This window comes from Onychostoma macrolepis, chromosome 21 (genome assembly GCF_012432095.1).
Source record: "Onychostoma macrolepis isolate SWU-2019 chromosome 21, ASM1243209v1, whole genome shotgun sequence".
NCBI lineage: Eukaryota > Metazoa > Chordata > Actinopteri > Cypriniformes > Cyprinidae > Onychostoma > Onychostoma macrolepis.
This window is the reverse complement of record NC_081175.1, coordinates 25286212-25311114: the sequence shown is the minus strand read 5'-3', so window position 1 is coordinate 25311114 and position 24903 is coordinate 25286212. Positions and strand designations below refer to the sequence as shown.

Genomic DNA, 24903 nt, shown 5'->3' with positions numbered 1-24903 from the left:
TTAGGAATTAAATTCCTCCTACTTTTTGATTTCGTATTAATTTTAAGCTAAGAAACATATTTTGTACCTAAGAATTTTAATAACATTTAAAACAAATTCACATTTTTGAAAAAACAAAACAAAAAAACATTCTAAATAACCTCTTAAAGCTAAGATCTCTCAAAGTAAGCCTATACGCTTCTTAAACCCCAAAAGGTAAGATGTTTAATTAAGTTATTCTAATATAATACTACTTAAATAATAATACAGCTATGAATAATATATTAATAAATTATTATTTTATAGTATTTTAAAATAAATATTATATAATATTAAAAATAATTAAACTTTTTTTTTTTTAAATAAAATTGATCCATATGAAATTATTATTATAAGGATAAAATGCAAGTTTGTAAGAGTGTTCATAAAACCCTTTTATAACTGTGATGAATTTTGCCCCCTGCATTTTTGACCTGAGTACTTGAGTACTAAAACCATTTAAAGTTATTAGAGTTTGTAATTTACCTCTATGATATTAGCTTATGGAAAGGTTTCACTAGTTTGTGTAGGTTTTTCTGTTACGAAATTTAACACATAATCTTCAATGAAGGCTTAATCAACAATGACTAAATAATTATTCATCAGTGGCTATAGGCTAGTTATCAGGGTGGTTTGTCCAGCTTGGACTCTTGACTTTCCAGCACACATCAGCAAAGCTTGAAAGTGCGTTTGTGTGGCTGAGATCACACAGGATGAACTTACGAGTGTGTGTGTTAATGTGCCGTCCTTCCAGTCAAAGTGACTCAAATTCCAGCTCTCACTTTGTGGGTGGGACTTTGAATGTGTCAGACAGATGGGCTCCACCCAAAACCACTTCATTTACTTTTTTTAAGAACTGAAGCTGTTACATCAGGAAATGCGTACTCTCTCAGTACAGTTAAAGAAACCCTAGCAACCACCAAGAAGTATAAATGTAGTTTTTGCCGATGACACATCTAAAAAAGCTAATATGTATGTCAGAACAAATATTTAAAAAATGTTAAATTTTATACATGCTTTATACATACATATTCAGTATGTTTCACTGACCAGTACTGATCATCAACCACTCAGATCTCAACAGCAACTTCATAGCAACACATTATCAACCACTAAGATCCCCTTAGCAACTGCATAGCAACACACTATCAAGCACTCAGATCCCCCAGGAACTGAACAACAACATGCTTTTCAAACACTCAGATCACCCCAGCAATCGCTGAGGAACGTGCTATCAAACGCTCAGATCCCCTCAGCAACCGCATAGCAACATGCTATCAAACGCTCAGATCTTCTCAGCAAGCGCATAGCAACGTGCTATCAAACGTGCAGAGCACCCCAGCAACCGCATAGCAACGTGTTATCAAATACTCAGATCACCCCAGCTATTAAGTGCTAAAATCTCCCCAGCATCTGCGTAGCAACGCACTACAGTGTTTCCCACAGACTTGGACTCTTGGATTTGTGGCGGCATATATGCAAATTCATTCTCTGCCAGCAGGAGGTGCTTTTAGAGCGCGGAGAAATAGCGGTTTCAACGGTAACACTGTACACAAAGCAGCACTCCGCTTACAAACGCTGCTTTATCAGACATTACATGCAAGATGAAATGAAAGTGACGTCCAAAATTTTCTGAAGACAGTCGGTTTCCTTCAGAAATACAGTTATATAAAAACACCCGCACCGTGTTTCGATTTTGAAACATGCAGTGCTTTCAAAGCTTTTTGAAAAAATCTATTTGTGGCGGTCAGTTTTGATATTGTGGCGGGCCGCCACAAATAAATCAATGAATGGGAAACACTGCACTATCACCCAAGTAGCGCACTATCCATCACTCATATTACCCTAGCAACCACATAGCAACGCTCCGAATACTCAATGCAACCGCTTGGAACTATTTGGCACAAGTGGTAACTTTAGAAGTCTAAAATCCCAAAGTTTTTTGTGCTGTGCTGTTTTTTGTGTTGTGCGTTTGTATGTGTTTATGAGCGTGTGAGACCTTCTCTCAGTAGCGGAAAGGGATTTTTATGTTAGCATTTGAGATTTATGATGCTAGCAGTGTTTATGGAGTGGTTGGGGTGATGTTCTCTTTTTAAATCATTGGGATATTTCGGAGCAGTGTACTTGTTATGATGCCCTACTGTGCGAAGAGAAGACGCTTAAGTTCATTTTGGTTGTTTTCATGTCACATAGACAAATGTTGGTTATAGGACCATCCAAGTGTGTGTGACCCTTATGTGTATCATGACTAAGAGGTTACAGTAGCTCTGTTCTGCCTTTTTCTGCAGCACAAAGACCCTGTGTGAAAGACCAATGGACTGGCATTCGTACACACACACACACACACACACACTACTCAACATCTCACACAAATATTTCTCCCTGAATGCAAACCGCCTACAAGCACCAGCCACAATGAACAAAGGCTATTGAACGAAGAGAGAGACACTTCTATTTTCTACAATGAGCATAACTTCAAAACATCTCATGACGATTGAAAAAACCCTACCAAACACACTCATAATGCACAATAGCTATGTTTACATGCACAAATTTTCAAACCGTTTTGAGATTCTGAAAGTTCTGTTTCTATGAATCCCAACTTTGAAATCCGATTAATGTATTTGTTTACATGTGCAGTTCTTAAAATCCAAACAAAACGTCTGCACGATAACTTAGCCGGAGCGACTGTGAGTATAAGTGTATTTTTTGCCTTGATGACACATCTAAAACAACTGATATGTCAGAAGAGCTTTTGCGACAAATATTTAATACATATTCAGTGTCCTCCACTGACCAGTACTGATCATTACCCACTCACATCATCCCAGCAACTGCATAGCAACGCACCATCAACTACTCCAATCCCCTCAGCAACCTCATAGCAACGCACTTAGACCATCCCAGCAACTGCATAACAACGCACTATTAACAACTCAAATCACCCCAGTAACCGCATAGCAATACACTATCAAGCACTCAGATCACTCAGCAACTGCATAGCAACGCACTTAGATCATCTGAGCAACTGCATAGCAATGCACTATCAAGCACTTAGGTAAGCCCAGAAACTGCATAGCAACGCACCATCAACTACTCAAATCACCCCAGTAACCGCATAGCAACGTGTTATCAAGCACTCGGATCACCCCAGCAACCGCATAGCAACACAGCATCAGTCACTCAAAATGACCCCAGCAACCGCATAGCAACGTGCTATCAAACAATTAGATCACACCAGCAACTCACTTACGACAAACAGTTCGTAAGACGGAAATGAACATGCTCGTTCATATGAAGTAAATTGCATGTAAATATAACTGCACTGAACGTGTGCTGAAGGCATTTCTGAATCCGATTTAAGAAAATAGTCAGATTCAACCATTTTCTTGCTCAATTTTTTCCTATAAGTTGGATTCCTATTGACCAATTCTTCCAATCCAGTTGAAATTTCATTTGGATCAAGCTCAATCGGATATATTGTGGTGTTTACGTGAAGGCTTTTCAATCCGATTGAGCCACAAACAGATTACTCGGTTGCATGCAAACATGGCTAATGTGTGTGTGCTTAAACTGTCAAGCCTAACTGGACTAACTTCTCAGCAGACCGTATTTGAGGAATCACTGTTGAGCAAACTGCGCTAATAAGATCATCACACTGACCCCGTGTGTTCAGTAGCACATCCGTCACCACAGCGTTCTACATCTGCACCTTCACTAAGCCACTTCCTGTGTCAGCTGTTTTTAGGTCAGCAGGAATCTGTCAAGTGTTTTTAACGCTCCTCAGGGCAGAAAACTAAAATAGAACAAATTAATAATCTAATTTACAATGTGATAATATTTAATTCTGACTAAAAGTTGAGGAGAATAAGGCGCCTGTAATGTCTGTGACCGTTTGTTGCATGCAAAAATGAAAACCATACTAACCACGTTGGTATCTTCGGATCAATGTTGTGAACCAGCCTTTGATAACGTGTATGATACTGTTCACCTTTTGTTACCTCAAAGCAGTTTTTACAGTTATTTGTATAATTGTGTGACTCAGACTTTGGATATGAGTGTATTTTGGGGAATTTCATGTTGATGGTGTTTTATGGTGTTTCAGTTTCATGGTGTCAACTGATGAACAGAAACTGATCCCTTGATGTGTGAGTGTGTTTGGAGTTTTGGAAACTTTCCTTTTGTTGGTAATTAAATAAAAATCTCACAACAAAGACTTTTAGACTTTTTTTTGGTTTATTGACAGTACAGAGGTTACACAAGTAACTCTCTACTGCTCCAAGAGGTTGGCTGTGATACTGCAGGCCTCACATTTACATTTACATTTACATTTACATATACATTAGGCCTCACATTTATTTCCTGTTTCCTAATGAGCAGACTATGGCTGACTTCTCATTTCATTCACTTCCATCTCTGCATCTCTGCGTGTGTGTTTGTGCAATTGTCTACAGTTTACTCAGAGGTCAGGCTTGAGTAAACCATTTACAACCTGTAATAAAACGATCTGCTAATTTTCAGACTGAGGTTTTCTTATCTCAAAGTTACAAAAACAAAAAACAAACAAAAAAAAACTCAGTGTAATAAACTTTATCAGCAGTGCTCTTGTGCATAGTATACTTTATCAATTTTAGAAGAAATACTGACCTGGGATCAGATCACCCTGTTCTTATTAACTGTGTTGCACCTGAGACAAAGCAGCAGACTGATCTGAGGTCAGCAGTTTGGGCTCATAAATTCAGCTCCAGTTGTGTTAAGGTTTGCGTTCTAGTTAAGTTTTGTCTCATCAGTGATATATTTAGCGTTTCCTCTCTTTCGTTCTCTGTGATTTGTGTAAATGAGTGGAGCTCTTCATTAGTGTAGCGGTTAATTGGCCCGTCCCAAAGTACCAAAGCAGAAGCCTGATGAAGCTGGTCTCTCTGGCTAAATTAAGGCCAGATTTCAAAAGGATGGAGAGTGAATCATGTTGTGTGGATGTTGAGGGTTTGTTGAGTTCATAGCAGGAGGGTAAATTAAAAACACATTTACTGATTTCAGAAATGCTGAGAGAAAAACCCTTACAAAAGTGTACAGTTTCGACCAAATACCTTACTATAGTAACTGTTTATACTGTAAAAGTAAAAATAAATTTATATAAAGTCTTCTTGAAACAGTGTGAAAACCTTTCAGAATCTTTTAATTTCTATATTTTTTGTAAATGGTTGCTAGAGCATTAATAAGTGGTTACTTGGGTGTTCTGGGTTGTTGCTATGTGGTTGCTAGAATGTTCTGGGTGGTTGTTAGGGCATTTTGTGTGGTTGCTATGCAGATATGAGGGCATTCTGGGTGATTACTAGGGTTTTCTGGCTGGATGCTATGGAGTTGCTAGGGCATTCTGGATGATTACCAGGGTTTTCTGGCTGGTTGCTTGCGACGCAGTTGCTACTAGGGCATTCAGTTACTAGGGCATCTGCTATGCAGTTACTAGGGCTTTCTGGGTGATTGCTAGGTTTTACTAGCTGGTTGCTATGTGGCTGCTAGGGCATTCAGTTTCTAGGGCATTCTGGATGGTTGCTATGCAGTTGCTAGGGCGTTCTGAAAAGTTGCTATGCAGTTACTAGGGCCTTCTGGGTGATTACTAGGGTTTTCTGGCTGGTTGCTATGGAGTTGCTAGGGCATTCTGGGTGATTACCAGGGTTTTCTGGCTGGTTGCAATGTGGTCACTATGGCATTCAGTTACTACGGCATTCTGTGCAGTTGCTATGCAGTTGCTTGGTCGTTCTGGGTGATTACTGAGTTTTCTGGGTGGCTGCTATACAGTTGCTAGGGTGTTCCTAGGTGGTGGCTATGCAGTTTCTACTACAAGCTGCATAGCAACTACCCAGAACTCCTTAGCAACTGCATAGCAACAAAGCAGAAAATGTGATTACTTTTTTTTTTTCTGGATGGTTGCTATGCAGTTGCTAAGGCATACTAAAGTGTTGCTATGCAGTTACTAGGACATTTTGGGCGGTTGCTATGCAGTTGCTAAGGTATTTTGGGTGGTTCTGCTCACATGATTAGAGGAATAACATAAACAGTTTAAACACACCAAAGTTTAAAAGTAATACATGTGTAATGGCGATGGTTGTCAGCTCTCCTGTGTTTACAGTGTCTGACTAGTGCTCTGCTCTTCAGAGTCTTTGGATTTAATGAGTTCATGAGAGACGAGTGAACTCTAGGATTTCTGGGTGTCCCATCAGAGCACACAGTGCCTATTTATAGAGAAAGAGGAGGCGTGTGTGCATGTGTTTCTGGATGATGGAATATATGTCATACAGCTATTCTCATGCTCATGTTTTTGTGTAGTTGAGTCTGTTTTATTTCAGGCTGAATTACAGCATTCTGCCATGCTCACAAGAATCATTATTATGAAAAATTGTTGTTTCTTCCATATATAGACTAAAGTATGACCTCATTTTTTATTCAGATTCCATCGTGACATCATCACCACATTGATCATAATAGTGCATTTCTGTGTATATATATAAAAAAAAAAAAACAGAATACTTTTAATGTATTTTAGCCGTTAATTTACAATACGGGCAGGGGGTGAACTGAAACTGTTGAAAAGGGTGTTGCTATGCATTTGTTGGGCGTTCTAGGTGTTGGCTATGCAGCAGCTACCAAGAACTGTGAATTACTTTTGTTTTTCTTGGTGGTTGCTATGCAGTTGCTGGAATGCTGTAGGTGGTTGCTAGGCAGTTGCTACTAGGACTACCACTGCACGTCAACCACCAAGAACACCCTAAGCAACTGCATAGCGATGACCCAGAAATGGTGATTAATGTTTTTTTTTTCTGTGTGGTTGCTATGCAGTTGCTAGGGTGTTCTGGGTGGTTGTTGGGGCATTGACAGGTGCTAACTAGAGAGTTCTAGGTGTTTCCTGTGTGGTTGCTAGGGCATTCTGAGGGGTTGCTATGCAGTTAGTAAGGCATTCTGGGTGGTTTATATGCAGTTACTTGGGTGTTCTGGGTGCTTACTGGGTTTTCTGGGTGGTGGCTATGCAGTTTCTAATAGGAATTACAAGAACACCCTAGCAGCGGCATAGCAATCACTAAGAAAAGACGATTACTGTTTTTTTCTGGGTAGTTGCTGTGCAATTTGCTTCTTGTGACCACTTAGTAGTCCATATGACTCGTGCAATCTATTCCACTCTAGTCAAGAGTGAGTAAATAATAAATTACCTTTTAGGTATGTGCTTGCATGAAAGTGTGCTTGTGTTTCTTTGTATTACGGATAAAAGTCACCAGGGGGGTTTTGAATATCAGACGTCTTTTAAATTCCTCTCTTTCTCTCTCCCACTCTGAGTCATTCTCTCCAGTTTTCCCTCCAGTTGCTCAGTCACCACCTGGCAGAGCTTTGATTTTTACATGCATGCAGCTCAGACGCCTACAGTCGAGCATGAACGTGTGCTCAGCCTCTCCCCGATCCCTCGTTTCCATCCAGTGGACGAGTTCACAGCGGATGCAGGTGCTCTGCAATCTGTTCGCTCTCTGTTCAGGGTCGGCTGGTGGCCCTTCGTGACCCTCATTAATCCACGCCAACTCACCGCACACAGCGGGATGTTATTGCAGACGTCGCCACTCTGGATTATGCAGCGGATCTAATGACTCCATCACCTCTACCCCCTAACAGAGAACGTTACGATGTAAACACTGTGAAAATGTTATGAACAAATGTTCCATATCATGTTAATAGTATTTGATAAATGTTCTCACAGTGTTTGGAGGAAACGGTCTAGTTGCAATATTGTTTGAATGTCCGTTGAGGCGAAATTTGCAAATTGGGCCTAATTTATGAAACACAAATTCATATGTGATCTTTTTTTTTTTAAGATTTATTTTTGGCGTTTTTGCCTTTATTATGACAGGACAGTGTAGAGATGACAGGAAGCGAAGTGGGAGAGAGAGGGGGGCGGGATCTGGAAAGGCCGGGATTCGAACTCGGTACGCCCGTAGCACAATTGACATTTTGATTGAATTATTAGGCCTATTTGTTAATTATTAGCTTTTCATCACCTCACAAACCCCAGTATGGGAAATCTTGATGTAATGTAATGTTTAATGCACTTTTTGACGATGACAAAGAATGAAAAATGTTTTCGTAAAGGAGTTAGTTCAAAAGTAATCTAAAAGTAATCCAAAAGTACTCAGAACACATTACCTAATATGTGTAATTAAACAGATTATGTTACTAACTACAATTTCCATTTATGTAATTTGTAATCAGTAATGGACTACAATTTATAAGTAATCTACCCAGTACTGTATACAACATAGATAAAGCAATATTATATAAAAGAACATTTTTTTTTAAACATTATTAATAAATTCTATAACGATTTCAAGCCAACATTCCCATAATATTAAATTGTTACAAATTACATCATTATACTAAGTTTATGTAACATTAACACAATTACATTAAGACGTACATTAAGAAAACTGGAATTTTAACATGAACAAACAAAGTGGAATGTTTAGAAAACGTTTTAATGCTTAGAAACTTTTAACCTAAATTCTAAGCGCTGAGTTGCTTATTTTGTGAATCACCTATTGTTGTTGTGTTCCTCATTTGTATGCTGCTTTAAATAGAAAGTTCTGCTAAATGACTGGATGTAAATATGAATGTAAATTCCTCATCAGGTAGTGTGTTACTTGCTTGCGGGAGCTATGCTGGATCTTTCTGGTGCTCATTGGTCGTTGATAATGTCCGGGCTTGAATTAAGAAGTAGAACTACTGAACTGCTGTAAATCTGGCTCCCAGACGCTCGTTGGATCAGCTCCAGATGTGAAGTATGTCCGCTTTATGCTGGTTTGAGGGGTTTAATCTGTGGATAAAGACAGAATTTGGATTATAATCCACCATTATAACACTGGAATCAGCATTTGATACTGGCGGACGGACTGGTTTTGACTGGAGAATTGTGCTGGTTTGAATCGGACAGGCGGTCTTGGTCCTGGTTTTGATTTTAGAACTGGTTTGGGCGCAAGAGATGGGGGCTGCTTCATCATTTAAAGAACCATGGACTAAAGTGTTGTCAACTCAGAGGGTAAATGAATATGCTAATGCTTTTGTGTTGCAATACTGCACCAAACAATCATATTATATGTAGTTTTAATAGGAAACATTGAATTCTGTATAGATTGTGGTTGCATGATATATCTCAGTGAAATTGCTTGGTTTGGTGGTGTTAATACATCAACACATTAACTTGCCATTATAACACTATACTACCATAACTGTTCTTGGATGAGTCGCTTTTGTTGTACTGTTCCTCATTTTTAAGTCACTTTGGATGTGTGTGTCTGCTAAATATATAACTGCACATGTAAATTGGATGATACCAACCCTAACCTTTACTTTAATGTTAAACCAACTGAGCCAAAAGTACATTAGTACTATTCTCAGACGTGAAATAACACATTATTTAGTCCCTCTTAGAAGAAGCTTTCCATGTGGGGATGTCCCTATAAGGTGATGTCAAATTTAGATGTTTTCAATACTTTGTCGCCTCAAGAATTGCAAAATCTGCCCACGTAAACAGCGACACAAAGCGTCTATACTGCTGGTTGCAGTGTCAAAGATGAGGACTTTGGCTTTCATAGAGCTAGTTTAGTCTAGTCTGGATTTCTCTTGCACTTCATAGACATTTTTGCATTGCTGAAGATGTCAGATAACCGAGCATTCGTTTGTCACATAATACGCCGTCTCACTGATCAAAACCACAAGACGATCACACAGCAGATTTTCAATTTGCCTACTTTAAACCTTCAGCTGCTGCTCTTCTAGTGTTTCTTGTCTCTGCAGTGTGGACTAAAGACTGTGTTGTGTAAGAGGAAGTGATCTGTGTTTAAATGAGGCCGGCTAATCGTATTAGGTCATTTGAATTACCCAGATGCTGACAGGGGACTTTGGCACGGTGTGTGTTTCTTAGCTGTATTCTTCCATTGCTAGTTTTAATGGCACCAGAAATAAAAATTCAGTCATTGTTAACTCACCCTCGTGTCATTTCAAAACCAAATGGTGTTATTTTTTTCCATGGAACACAAAAGTAGGGATTTTCGAAGATTTCTGTGTGGTTCTTTACATGTATCGATCATTTATAGTGACCACAAAAAAAAAAAGTTGTTGTTTGGACTTTTTTACTGTACATTTATAATGCGTTTTGGTTTCATTTAGTTTATAGTTGTCATTATATGAAAATAGCTGCATGAAGGTTTCTCCTCAAGAAATTCATGTCGGTTTGGAATGACATAATGGTGAGAAAATAATGACCAGATTTTTATTTTTTGTGAACTGTACCTTTAAATAATAGACCGAAAGTTCTAATATGTAGTGCAGAAAAGATCATCACCCACATGTACATCCTGTGTGCACAAACATACAAGGTTTGAGCGTTCATCCTGTCTGCTGGTTGAATTCATGCGGACAGTATTCACGAACATGTATTGAACAGTGGTGTCTTCTTTCATGAGGAGCAAGTGAAATGGTTTTGTGCGTCTAACGCTTGTTTGGACGGAGGGAGTGTGTGGGCGAATATTTGACTGGATTCTTCAGACTTCGAGATGGTTGAAGAGAAAATGGGGGGATGCTGGAGTCAAACGAAGGTGATCGAAACGTTACTACGATACCATTTACTTGTTGAATTCAGAGTGGTTTCTGTCTAATGTACCAAGTAAAGTTGATGATCTGATTTTATTGTGCACTGTAAAGATTTTAAATGGTTTTTCGGTTCAGCAAAGCAATGTTTTGTTATCAAGAAGCATTTTGGCTGTGTAGGATTTTTGAGTTGCTGCTGTTTTTTTTTTTTTTGTTGTATTTTTGCAGTGTATTATTAATATAGGTTTGGAACAATTTGAACCTTCAAACAGGTGCTTTTATGACAGTAGACTTAAAAGAAGTTTTGGTTCTAAATGGAATTTTTATTTTCAATAGTCATGTGATTTGAAAAGATTCTAGAATACATTAGAGGGACGTTAGCAAGAACATCCTGTTGTGTTTCCTAATGCATGGCATGGTTTAGGTTGTTTTTGCACAATCCAATTACATATGCCTCATTGGTTGTTAGTACAGTATATAGGATTTTCTTGTCAGATACCGATATTGGATCAAATACAAGCCTAAGTATCTTCTGTCATATTTTATCCAACATGCACCAGGCTCTTAAACTGAACCCGTCACATCTCAGATGTGTGATCATTGTTAGTTGAAGTGTAAAAATGGATTGCGTCTGCTTCTGGGACTCATTTCTGTGGTGTGTTTGTGTGTTGTAAAGAGGTTTTACCAGAAATCGTCTGCAAATGGAAAATTAAAACTCTACGCACACACCTCATCCAACCTGTATGCAATCAGCAATAGATTACCACAACACAAGATATTAATAAAACTTTCAGGGCCAGTAACTTGAGCACTACAAACGTAATGTGGGCACATGCGTTTCTGAATGTGGTTGGATCACAAAATGTTGTTTTATTTTTTTAGCATTTACGTATCCTAGAAACATAAAAGCACCTGCATTCACTTCCAGATTTCAGTTTTTAATACAGCTTGGACCGTTCAGTCTATGAAACTGGTTCCTTGTGTTTTTCTGATAAGAACCCTTCAGAAACATCTTGAACTTGATGCAGTAGATGATCCTGGCTTTAATTTGTGAATTATGCAGTTTACAATTTATGTACAATGATTTGTGCTTTATGCTTTGACTTAAAAACCTGGCAAATTTCAAAGTTGCATGTAAAACTGATAAAAAAACTTTTCCGAACTCATTCTGTTTAGTTTGCACTTAGTACTTTAGTAACATCACTTTAGCAAATTAAGTGAAAATAGCTCATGTAGTTAATTAGAAAGGTCACTATTTTTGATGGTACTCGGTTTCATGTCAGTATCGGGGTGGGCTTTTCCTGTCCACTTCCTTTTGGCTTAACAGAATGTCACCTTTGCTTGTGACGCCCTGCGGTGTCTGTTTGGTGAACCTTTCTTGCTGTGGTACTTTTTTTATTTTATTTCAGCAACTGAATTAGGATGTCGAAACAGTCTGCACTGTTATTGTGCCAGCTTTAACATATTTCTCTCTCTCTTTCTCTTAGGATCAGTTTGATAACCTGGAAAAGCACACGCAGTGGGGAATCGACTTTGTGGAAAAATACACCAAATTTGTGAAGGAAAGGTCTGAGATCGAGCTTAACTATGCAAGACAGATCAGGTGAGTGTTGCATCAGCCTCTGTGATTAATACAACTGCACTAAAGAAGACTTTTCAATGATGTATACAGGCTTTCATCATGGGCCATTTCCAGTTGCAGAATAAATAACAAAAAAGCATAACATCCTTAAATATGCATATTATACTGATTATACTGCAGGATTAGGAAGAGTCATATGCTGTGAGACTGTTGCATACACAGGTGATCATAAGAGGCCAATATGTCTGTGAAAGTGATATTTATATCATGCAGATGTAACCAAAACATATACAAAAAAAGCATGGTGCACATTAAAAAAAATATATATTTTATAAAAAATATTTATGCTTATAGGCTGCAAAGAGGACTTTTGAAATTACTTTTCTAAAAGCTTTTTTTAAAGTAATTAAAAAATTTGAATGACTTTTTAAAAACAATGAGTGACATGATTCATGCTGTTCCTAATATTTCTACTGTTTCTACTTCAAAATTTCTGTTTGTTATTGCCATTTTATTGTAATTAATTATGAAAATCGTTCAAAAATAAAACCTACACCATTCTTTTCAGTGTATATGTATTTATTTAGCTTTCTAGTGAATATATGTATATACTAGTGCTGTCAAACGATTAATCACATCCAAAATAAAAGTTTTTGTTTACATAAAATATGTATGTGTACTGTGTTTGTTTATTTATTATGTATATATAAATACACACATTCAGTATATATTTTGAAAATATTTACATGTGTATATACATTATATTTTATATTCTATATAAATATATTTAATATATAAACATAATATATTTTTCTTAAATATATACATGCATGTGTTTGTATTTATATATACACATAATAAATATACACATTACACACTTGTATATTATGTAAACAAAAACTTTTATTTTGGATGCGATTAATTGTGATTAATCGTTTGACAGCACTAGTATATACCCTGACAGATTACCATTTTAAGCTAGTTTGCTGGTCTTAGCTGGTTTAATCTAGACTCTCAGCCTTGCCAAGCCTGTGAAAACCTCTTTAAAATCAGTCAACAGATAAGTCTGATCAAGCTTGGAGACCTTTTTAAGCTGTTTTTCAACACAGGTAATTAGGTAGAATACTTTTGTGGCTTGATAGGTCAGAGGTCATGTCTTATCTTGCCTATGCCACCAGGATCACCATCAGATCTTAGGGTTCCTTCACTCAAAACCCCAATTTATCCCCTGAAATGCATCTGTCATGTCTGTGTAAATAAAGACAGGTACAGCTGCTTGTACTTCATTGTGTATTCGTTTAAAAATAAAGACTAGACAGTTAAACACACACATACACTAATTACACATGTGATGTTGCTGCCGACAGCTCAAGGATACAGGAAGAAAGGGCAACATTTGTGTTTTGTGTGTGTGTAAGTTTGGGAAGAAAATGCAGGTTTCCGTAGTAACAAGGTGCCAGCATGTTGTTCCTCGTTGGTGACCTACATTTGCAGCAGCCAATCATGTGCCACGACCCCGCCCCCCCATTCCAGTGATAGGATTTAAAACTCACACACACATACTGACTGTACATCAACCCCCTCCAGATAGCAGTGGGAAACCCCTTTAATTCCCAGACACAGCAGGGGGTTCAGCCGTCTAACACACACACACACACACACACACAGTCATACCAGCCTGTTACTGGACGTGATGAGCTGCACTTATAACCTCAGAAACACTGCGTGATAGAATGGCATTCTGTGGTCAGATGCTATTAACAAATGATCATGTTTTCATCCTTTACAAAACAGTACATTTGGCAGTACCATGATTCTTTAATATATACACATTTGAATATCATATTTACCATGTTAAATGATGCTGAATTGACATTTCCATTTTAGTTGTGTTAAAAAAAAACAAATTTCCTTGTTTTTTCCCCCCATGGTATATATTTATGATAATACCATGGCAGTTTTTGTATGGGATACAGCTTCAATTGCATCTATATACATACACTAGCACATGCACACATAAACATGCATGCATATATGCGCACACACACACATATATACACACACACTCCCAGATATCCTGATCCAGACAGGGACTTGCATGCATGAAAAGCGAATTAGCCAAGATCAAAGTCAATATTGAGTGTGTGTGTGTGTGTGTGTGTGTGTGTGTGTGTGTGTGTGTGTGTGAGAGAAAGACAGGAACGGAGTAAATTTTATTTATCTTCAGGAAAGGAAATTGCAGTGTTTCAGAAACGGTCACATAATGTTGTGCGGTCGAAAACGCATCCAGATGTGATAGATAGATAGATAGATAGATAGGTAGATTAAACGACAGATATGTAGATAGATGAGTTGGTTAACAGTTTTTTTTTCAATTAAGAAATTAATAGATAAGTAGATTATTTTTTAGACATTCGTAGATTAATGTATACATAAAGTCATAGATTCATTTATTCATATTTATAGATAGATAGGTAGATGATTTATTCATAAATGTACAAATTAATGTATTAATTAATTAATAGATGAATGTATTCAAATTCATAGATACATTTATCTATGAATTTATATATTTATAATTTACGACGCTAAATGCATAATCTATACATTTATATTTATAGATTAGTTTATTCATTAATTAAATATGATTAATTGACTTATCAAATTCATAGAAAGGTAGGTAGATTATTATTCATTGTTCATTGATTCATTTATTCAAATTCATAGATAAATTTATTTCTTCATTTATTAGTGTATTCAGTAATTCATTAAGCATTCATTAATATGAATGTATTCAAATTCATAGATTATTCAAATTGATAGATATTTATTCTTTCATAGATTAGTTTATTTATGAATGAATAGATAGATTAGCAGACTATTTATTCATACAATTATAGTTAGATTAATACATTAATAGATAGATAGCTATTCATAATTTATTAATTAATTCATGAATGGGTGAATGCATTGGAAATAAGAACTTTATAGCATCTTTTAAATTCAATTTTAACTAAATTTCCTATCAAATATTTACATTATTTGAGTCACAAATTTTAAAAAGTATGGTTGTTATTACTTCCATGTAATTTATCACTCTGGAAAAGAAAGGTCAAGTCGAGTGCATTGCATGTGTAGTGTGTGTCGCTTGTGTGGTACATCACGTGTGTGTGTTAAATGTGTGCTGAGAATGCAGTGCAATATTAATATTAGTACGTTAACGTGCTATTCTGAAGAATATGTGCAGAAAACAGTGACAGAGGGACTGAAGGGGCTGAAAGGTGTTTGTCTCACTGTGGGCTCGTGCGTGAGTGTGTTTATTTTAGTGTGTTTTTTTACCCTTTGGCAAGGTGCAGTATGAACAATCACACACACACACACACACCTGCCCTGAGGTGGTGACAATGAGCAGACGCTCTGTATTTATAGCTGGTGATAATAGAATACACAGAGAAACATCTGACAGTGACGAGAAAAGGCTACAATGAAAGAAGGACAGCCATTGTGTCACAGTTTCCACACACACACACACACACACACACACACTGACACTGAGCCTCACATTCATTTTAAATACATGTAGGAAGACAGAGACAAAAAGTCCAAAAGTTCTGTGAAGTTTATATTTGAATTTCCACTTTTGATTGTTTCTTTGCACTAAGCATTTTGATTGGTTGCTTTTCTCATTTGGGCTCTCTGATTGGTTTATAAACTTGCTTTAACATTTTATCTCTGCAATGGAATACTAGATCACTGTTTCTGCATACTGCACTGTAGTATACACTGAATGTAGCCAACTGTTTAATGGTTTATTTAATTTTTATAGTATGTTAAACCACATGTATGGTAATCATTTAAAACAGTAGTATGTTGCATGTTTGATTCAGCAATATTAAATTTTTTCATATTTAATTTAACCTTTTTTTCTTCTAAATAAAATGGTTATTTTACTTTTTATTAAAGTTTTGCATAACATGTGGCAGTCAGAACAAGAATCAAGTTAAAATATTACTTAATGTTCATTTAGTGAAAATGAAAAGTCATGTCAAGCACACATTGCATTGTGGGATACAGTATTGCACACACAGCTCAACAGTGCAAGCATTTTAGGAGCATGTGTGAATAAAAAACATCACAGCAATGTATTCCTTCATTCATGGATTGATTGATTTATTCATTAACTCATAGATAAATAGGTAGATTATTTATTCTTAAAATCTTAGATTAATTTGTTCTTATATTCATAGATTAATTTTTAATTAATATTTAATTTTTGTGTTTTTTTTTTATTGAAAATTTTTTTTTTACCTTTTTGGCATAGAACGTTTTGCATAGAAACAATAATTGAGCCAATAAAAATATAAATGCGACTGAAAATAGTGTGCAAACTGTAAAATATATTTAGGAGCATGTGTGTGAATAAAAAAAGTTGTAAAAAAAATGTAATGTCATGAAATTTTTAATTTAATATCTTAAATAGGCCTTAAATTCGGTGATGGAAAAAACAGGAATTGTCACAAAGCTTAATGTGATTATTAAAAGGTGATGATTTTATTAAATACATGCAAGTGCTGCATTTTTCAAAGTAAAAATGTGGTGCTTTTGCACATTGTAAAGGCTCGTGGTTTCATAGCATTTCACTATCAATGATACTGCATATTTCTGCCAATAAATTTGCTTATGATGGCCAGTTGAGGTATTCTGACAATGTTTACGTAATGGTGTTTATATTGTAATGTGTTGTAGATATTTATGAATTTGTGCATATCTTTGAATGAGCATCCTGTCACAGTGCGCTCCGGTTGCATACTGCACAGTTAAAAATATAGTATATCAGTATGTATTGTATATAATTAGGATTGCCGGATGTAGTGTATCTTGTAGAAGTACTTACAGTATAATGTACTGTAGAAATAGTATGAGAAGAATGGTAGTTCTGCAAACATGTCAGTGCAGTCATTGGTTTCTTGTTTTTAATTTTGCACAGGAATCTGTCCAAGAAATACCAGCCTAAGAAGAAAGAGGAAGATGAGAATAAGTATGTGTCATTTATCTCATTTGTTTCATGATTGATATTAGATTTGTTTGGTCTAAATCAAGTTGTCTGAATCAGCATTTAACCCACTTAAATTAGCTGATGGATTCAGATATATTCATGTTTGTGTCTCATACTGATGATGTCCCGTCCCGTCCTGTCTTAGGTACACATGGTGTCGCGCGTTTCATTCGACGCTAAACGAGCTGAACGATTACGCCGGACAGCATGAGCTCATCGCAGAGAACATGATGTCGCAGATCATCGCCGAACTCACACGATACGCACAGGAAGTCAAAACAGAGAGGAAATCGGTGAGTGAACGAACATTTTGATGTGAAACGTGCAATTTGGTTAAAATAATGTCTTCTATTCAAGTTTAATACACAGAGAGGATAAGTCAGTCATTGGTGGCATGATTTTCTGAAGAGTGCGGCACATTTTAATTGCATATAAACACACACGTATGTAAACACACTTTTTCAACCAGGTCTTAGGTGTTTAACTTGCTAATTGTAAATATATATGTAAATATGCAATATAGTATTTATTTCATAATGAAATTTGGTGAAAGTTAAAATGAGAAATGTATATTAAACCCTCAAGTTTTAGATAAGTTTGACTTAATGATCAAGGATATTTAATTTGATTTGTTCTTATTGTATTGATAATATAATTTAAGACTTGGATTTATGACTTGCAGTATGTTGCTTTTTATTTTTATGAATTCATAAGTTCATCATCAGGACATTTTCTCTTCTAAATGATGATATTTGGCAGAATTATAGCACATCTCTCTCTTTTTTTTCCATAAATAGAGATGCTGTTGTGTGTTTAGATTGAAAGTTTCTAGTGTGTGCATATGAATTACACTCATCGTGTGTGTATGTGTATGTGTGTGTTTCATCATTCCACATAAACACACACACACACACACACACACTGATGAGACATTGAGCTCTCGAGGTCATCGACTGTATGATTTATATGTCCAGACAGCACTGAACTAATGACCAGAGCTCGTCCGAACACAACGTGCATCTTTCATTTAGCAAATAAGATGAAGGCATTTAGGTATCAACCTGAAGAACGCAGATTTCCCAGCATTCAACACTCACACACACACACTGAGCGGGGCTCCATGGTGTCTGTCTGGCCGATTTCCCAGAATGCTGCTTCTCTCCTGTTTCATAAACCTCTTCTTTCTCTCTCTTTATCTCTCTGTCTATCCATCTCGATCTTTTGTCTACCTCAGTTCATTGCTTCATTCTGCTGATTTGATACACGTGTGCCATTTTTGGATGTATTTGTACACTTATATATATTTGCAGACTTATAGTTTATTCTTTAGTTAATGCATTTTGCAATAGAGAACTAATTAAGAACAGTCTTGCTCTGTTTTCCCGCGTTTAATCCAGACAGCATATGGTGTGGTGCTGTAATTCTCTATTAAACCCATTGTTGAAGAAGCTTTACGCTGACTGGGCCTGTAACGTGTGTGTTTGAGACATGCTCCATCTGTAGGCCTCGCTCAGTAGTTCAGGTTATTATTCTGAGATGTGATAAATCCTGGACCTGAGAGCTGCTGCTTCATATCACCACACTCATCCAGATCCAGAAATCACTAGCTGAGCTTCTGCAGGGAAAACCAGAAACAAGAGAAGAACGAAAAACAAAAGCACATCAATTTATGACAAAGACCAGACTGGTTTCGTGTAGCCATAACAGTATAAAGCCATATTCAGGCCAGGAACCGCCTACTTAGGAAGAGACTGTCTTACAGACATGTAAGGCAACCAGATGCAGTCATTTTTATGTGTCGTTTAGGCGCAAGTTTCTCTGAAATTGATATCTAGAAGTTGCAGTGATTTCAGCCAGTGCTCTCAGTTCCAAGAAAATACTACTTTTATTTTATTTTATTTGTTTTATTATGTTTCGTTTTATTTTATTTTTATTGTTTTTTTATTGTATTTATTTGGTTATTTTACTTTATTTAATTTTCTGTATTATCATATTTTTATGTTCATTTTGATTTATTATAAAATTTGTATTGCATTTTATTTTATTTGAATTATTATTTTATTTATAGTGGAAATAAGCATAATGTCAGTGTAGTTGCTATATTATTTTATATTGTTGCTATGTTTTTAAAAAAAAGTTTATTGTGTATTTTTAATTGAATAAAATTTGTATGTATATTTAATTTAATTTAATATTTTAAGTTTTATTTAAATTTTTATTTTATAAAAATGTTATTTATAGTGGAAGAAACTCTAATGCAGTGAATTTGCTATTGTGCTGTTAAGGTAGACCAGTTGCTTTGTTTTTAATTTGTGGGAAACAAGTCTGCATTTATCTCTTGTGTGTGTGTGTGTGTGTGTGTGTGTGTGTGTGTGTGTGTGTGTGTGTGTATATGAAGCATGAATGATTCAAATCATCTCTGAAGCAGCGTCAGTATTGTTCAGTCTCGTCTCTTTCATCTGTTCATCAGGTCATGTTTTTCTCTGTTATTTATTTTTTTGTTCTTTTCTCAGCTGTTCTAACGGAAAAGTTCTCAGTGAAGCTTTCTTTTTAAAAAACAACTAGAGGTCAACTTCCTCTTTGAGAACAGGTGGACTTCCTCTAATTGGATGAAACTATAAAGACTGATTCCAGATCAGCTGTGAGCTTAGATTTCACTTTGTTGGTTTGTTCTAATGGGCCACAAAAAGCAGAAGAATTGGACGGTTGTTGAACACTTTCGCCCTTTGTGTGTGTGCACGTTTTCACGTTTATCTGTTTTTAAAGAACTGAGAGGCTCAATAAAACTCAACAGCAGTAGAAAAATGCTTTAAATACCATAATTAAGTGAGAAATATACTATCTTCTGTATGTGTTTGTTCAATCGTTCATTAAAACTCTGGATCACTATGCGAGACACAACTGGACTCCTTCAGCATTGACTGACTGTGTGGTTTTGTACCCATAATGCTTTCTGCTCTATAGGGTTTTATTCACACGCTGCGTGCCGGCATTCCTTATTCAGCCCAGAAACTCAGCGATGAATACTAAACACATTCACACACTTTCATTCATTCATTTACTCATTTTCTCACTGTCCAGTCTTTCTGTTTGGTCTAAACACGTCTCACTGATTCCGGTTCAGTCACCACAGAGAAACAGCAGTAACTCGTGATACACAGATCCTAACTTAGACTTTATGAAAATGTTTTGTGGTACCTATATGAGATTCAGAAATATAAGTGTTTGTATATATATATTTATATATACATACATTGCTGTGAAAAGGTTTTTGCCCCCTACCTGGTTTTTGCATATTTGTTAAACTTAAAAGATTCAGATCATGAAACAAATTTTAATATTACACAAAGATAATGCAAGTAAATACAAAATGCAGTTTTAAATGATGATTTAATTTATAAAGGGAAAAAAGCCTGCCTGGCACTACGTGAAAAATTAATTTCCCCCTCCTGTTAAATCATGAAAGAACTGTGATTAACCACATTATTTTAGAAAGCTGAGTAAAATTTCACTAGCCAAACCCAGGCCTGATTACTGCCAGACCTGTTGAATCAAGAAATCACTTAAATAGAACCTGTCTGACTAAGTGAAGCATGCTTAAAGAGCAACACATCATTCCGCAATCTTAAGAAATTCAAGTTTCAAGAAACAAAATAGTTTACATGTATCAGTCTGGAAAGGGCTATAAAGCCATTTCTAAGGCTTTGGGACTCCAGCAAACCATGGTCAGAGCCATTATCCACAAATGGAGAAAACTTGGAACAGTGGTGAACCTTCCCAGGAGTGGCCGGCCTACCAAAATTACTCCAACAGCACAATGACAACTCATTCAGGAGGTCATAAAAGAACCCTGAACAACATCTAAAGAACTGCAGGCCTCACTTGCCTCAATTAAGGTCAGTGTTCATGATTCAACAATAAGAAAGAGACTGGGCAAAAACAGCATCCATGGGAGAGTTCCAAGGCAAAAGCCATTGCTGACCAAAAAGAACACAAAGGCTCGTCTCACGTTAGCCAAAAAATATCTTGATTATCCCCAAGACTTTTGGGCAAATATTCCGTGGACTGATGCGACAAAAGTTGAACTTTTTGGAAGGTGTGTGTCCCGTTACATCTGGCGTAAAACCAACTCAGCATTTAATAAAAAGAACATTATACCAACAGTCAAACATGGTGGTGGTAGTGTGATGGTCTGGGGCTGCTTTAGCTTCAGGACCTGGATGACTTGCCATAATTGATGGAACCATGAATTCTGCACTCTATCGTCCTCAAGCTCAAGCGCACTTGGGTTCTGCAGCAGGACAATGATTCCAAACACAGCAGCAAGTCCACCTCTGAATGGCTCAAGAAAAACAAAATTAAGGTTTTGGAGTGGCCAAATGAAAGTCCGGACTTTCCGATTGAGATGCTGTGGCATGACCTTAAACAGTCCATTCATGCTCGAAAGCCCTCCAATGTGGCTGAATTAAAACATTTCTGCAAAGAAGAGTGGGACAAAATTCCTCCACAGCGATGTGAAAGACTCATTGCCAGTTATCGCAAACGCTTGATTGCAGTTGTTGCTGCCAAGGGTGGCACAACCAGTTATTAGATTTAGGGGGCAATTACTTTTTCACGTAGGGCCAGGCAGGTTTGGACAGCTTTTTTCCCTTAATAAATGAAATCGTTATTTCAAAACTGCATTTTGTATTTACTTGGATTATCTTTGTGTAACAAATATGCAAAAAAAAATTGCATATTAAATTTGAAGTGTAACAAATATGCAAAAAAATTTTAAAAAACAGGAAGGGGGCAAAAACTTTTCACAGCATTGTATGTGTGTGTGTGTCTGTATATATATGTATATACGTGTGTGTGTGTGTATAAAATGTATTTATATTTAATGTAAATATTTAACATTTAATTTTACATAATTTAATTTAATTTTAATATATGGATCTAATTTTAGGAATATTTTAAATTTTTTCAAATTCAGAAAATTATATATATATGATTTATATAAATATATTTAAATACAAAATACATATAAATATATTTATATAAGTATCTAAATAAATATACATTTTAAAACCAGATAAATACAACATTTTATAAATGTTAAATATTTTATACATTTTACAAATATTTTAAATTTTAACCATAAAATATATGAATTTTTGAAAGTGTTGCATAACCGACAGTCAAACACCACATGACTTGCTCATTTATCTGGCAAATATTTTACATTTTTCTCCTTTTAAAAAGAATCAATTAGGATCCATGTACACTCTGCTATTCAAATACATTAAAATACATTCAACCAAGTAAAATGGACAGTGAGCTGTTTGTGTAGTGAGATTGCACTGATATGAACGGTCTGCTGATGTTTGATGCTGTCTGACTCTGTCTGTGTAGTAAACAGGATATTGCGTCTAATCTGTGTTATTACGACAGATCCGACCGTCTGACATTCACTACAGGTGTCCATGTGTTTCACAGACAGCAGCTGAGACTCGACGCAAACTTATTACAAGTATTAATGTTACAGCAATTAATCAGGATTATTCTGGGTCCAGTCTGTGATATTTTGTCGATTATAACAGAAAATAATTTAGACAGGCAAAAATCACATTTACAGTAATGCACTATAAGTGATTATAACAAATTATTTGTTTATTCATGTTTATTCTTACAAAATTATTATTATTTTTTAATTAACTTATAAATAATTATAAACAGACACTTTTATCCAAAGTGACTTACAAATAAGGAATATTTATAGTATCTCTTATATTAAAATAAATAATAAAATAAAATAATTTAAATTAACTTATATGAAATAATCATAAATTTGTTTTCATTAATATAGAAATTTTAAATGAAAAATAATTTGTTCACTATAAGAAACACGTAATTTAGTATGTTGCATGCCTGTATAAATTGATCTGGTTGAGGCTGTCACGTGTTGTTGAAGCCGTCTTCAGCTGATCTCAGACCAGCTCTTTATCTGTGTGTCACACTGAACTCTTTGTGAGGGAGATGTTTGAGTGTTGGCCAAACGAACACTTTCCTGGAGTGCTCAGGCCGAGAAGAGCCGTCGAGAGAAACACACAGACGGCCTGGAGTGTGACGACACACACACACAGGATACACACAGAACACGGCAATATGGCTTCCTGGCAGCTCACACACATGCAAACACACACACGTCCTCTCGGGTTCAGGCTTACATGCACTCAGATAATCCTGATTGTATTTTTCAATTATTCATATCTTATTTAACTGCAAATGAGAGCTCCTCAATCAGTTGTTCCCTCTTGACAGTAATAAGATTAAATTTGTCTTTATGTATGCAAAACTATGATTGATTAATTTTTTCATCCTTCTCTCTCACAGCATTTCCATGATGGACGGAAGGCACAGCAACAGATTGAAGCCAGTTGGAAACAGCTGGAATCGGTGAGTTCGGTCAACATCAATAATCAATCAATAATCTATAAAATAAATGAGCACTGGAATCTCAATGTAATTAGGTGGTTATACTATGGTACTTTGAATGGTCTCCAAAAGTCTGAGGGCACAAGTGAAAAGGCTTTTATTTTGCATTATTTAATACAACATTTCAATACAGATTAAATAATTAAAATATTGAAGTTATTTAAAACTTAAAACAGTATTTGTTTTTATATATTTTTGTAAGTTTAAAAATTAAACTCTCGTTAAGCAATACATTTTAATATAAATTAAATTATTAAATTCATTTAAAACTTAAATAAGTATTTATTTTATTTATTATTCTAATTTTAAAAATAAAGCTTTCATCATTCAGTAAAACATTTAATATATTATTAAATTAAAATAGTATTATATATTAATATTTTATTAATATTATATATTATAATATTACTATTTAATTTAAATTTAAAAAAAATGTAATTAAACTTGCACTATTCAATACAACACTTAAATTATAAAGATATTACAATTATTTAAAACCTGAAACAGTATTTTAAAGATTTGTTTCATTTATTTGTAACTTTTTAAAATGTATTTACATTTTTTAAATACTTTTTTAATTTGGATTTATTTTAGTTTTTTTTTTAACTTTTTTTAATTTGATTTTAAAAATAAAATATTATATTATTAATATTTTATTCAATGCAACATTTTAATACAAATGTAATTATTTAAATATTACAATTAAATATTTTACAAATAAAATAAACTATTATTACTATTTTGTTTATAATTTTAATATTCAGTTAAACTTAAACTAGCTGCATGCTACTGAGTGATTGCCATATTCATATACCATGCTATGCTTCAAACTACACAATGGTATTACCATAGTAAATGTACAAAAAGCTAAGATAACCACTTAGTATATTAGATAGAGAGTGTGAGTGTGTGTGTGTGTGTGTGTGTGAGAGAGAGAGAGAGATCAGAGGGATGTCTCTGAACACACACACTGAAGCAGACAGGATATATCAGGACATTCCTCTGTACACCCACTGTCTCAGAGTGTGTGGTGTTAGAGATGGATCGTGTCGTTGTTAGCAGAATCTTCTGGCTGTTTGTTGATTCAGTGTGTGTGTGTGTGTGTGTGTGTGAGAGAGAGAACGAGAGAGCACTGCCTGTGTGTATC

General features: G+C 35.5%; 1 protein-coding gene across 16 annotated transcripts in view; it reads left to right on the top strand.

Annotated features, from left to right (window-relative positions):
* Positions 1-24903, top strand: part of LOC131528463 (formin-binding protein 1) — a 72791-nt gene that overhangs the window by 19405 nt on the left and 28483 nt on the right. For 15 of the 16 annotated variants that reach the window (XM_058757602.1, XM_058757601.1, XM_058757600.1 and 12 more), the window contains exons 1-5: positions 10423-10649; positions 12129-12244; positions 17211-17261; positions 17425-17572; positions 23655-23717. In XM_058757602.1, the coding sequence (XP_058613585.1) occupies positions 10608-10649; positions 12129-12244; positions 17211-17261; positions 17425-17572; positions 23655-23717 (420 nt within the window). In that variant the 5' untranslated portion in view covers positions 10423-10607. Of the gene's footprint in view, positions 1-10422; positions 10650-12128; positions 12245-17210; positions 17262-17424; positions 17573-23654; positions 23718-24903 lie in introns of those variants that run through there. The other variant, XM_058757592.1, reaches the window with a different exon arrangement.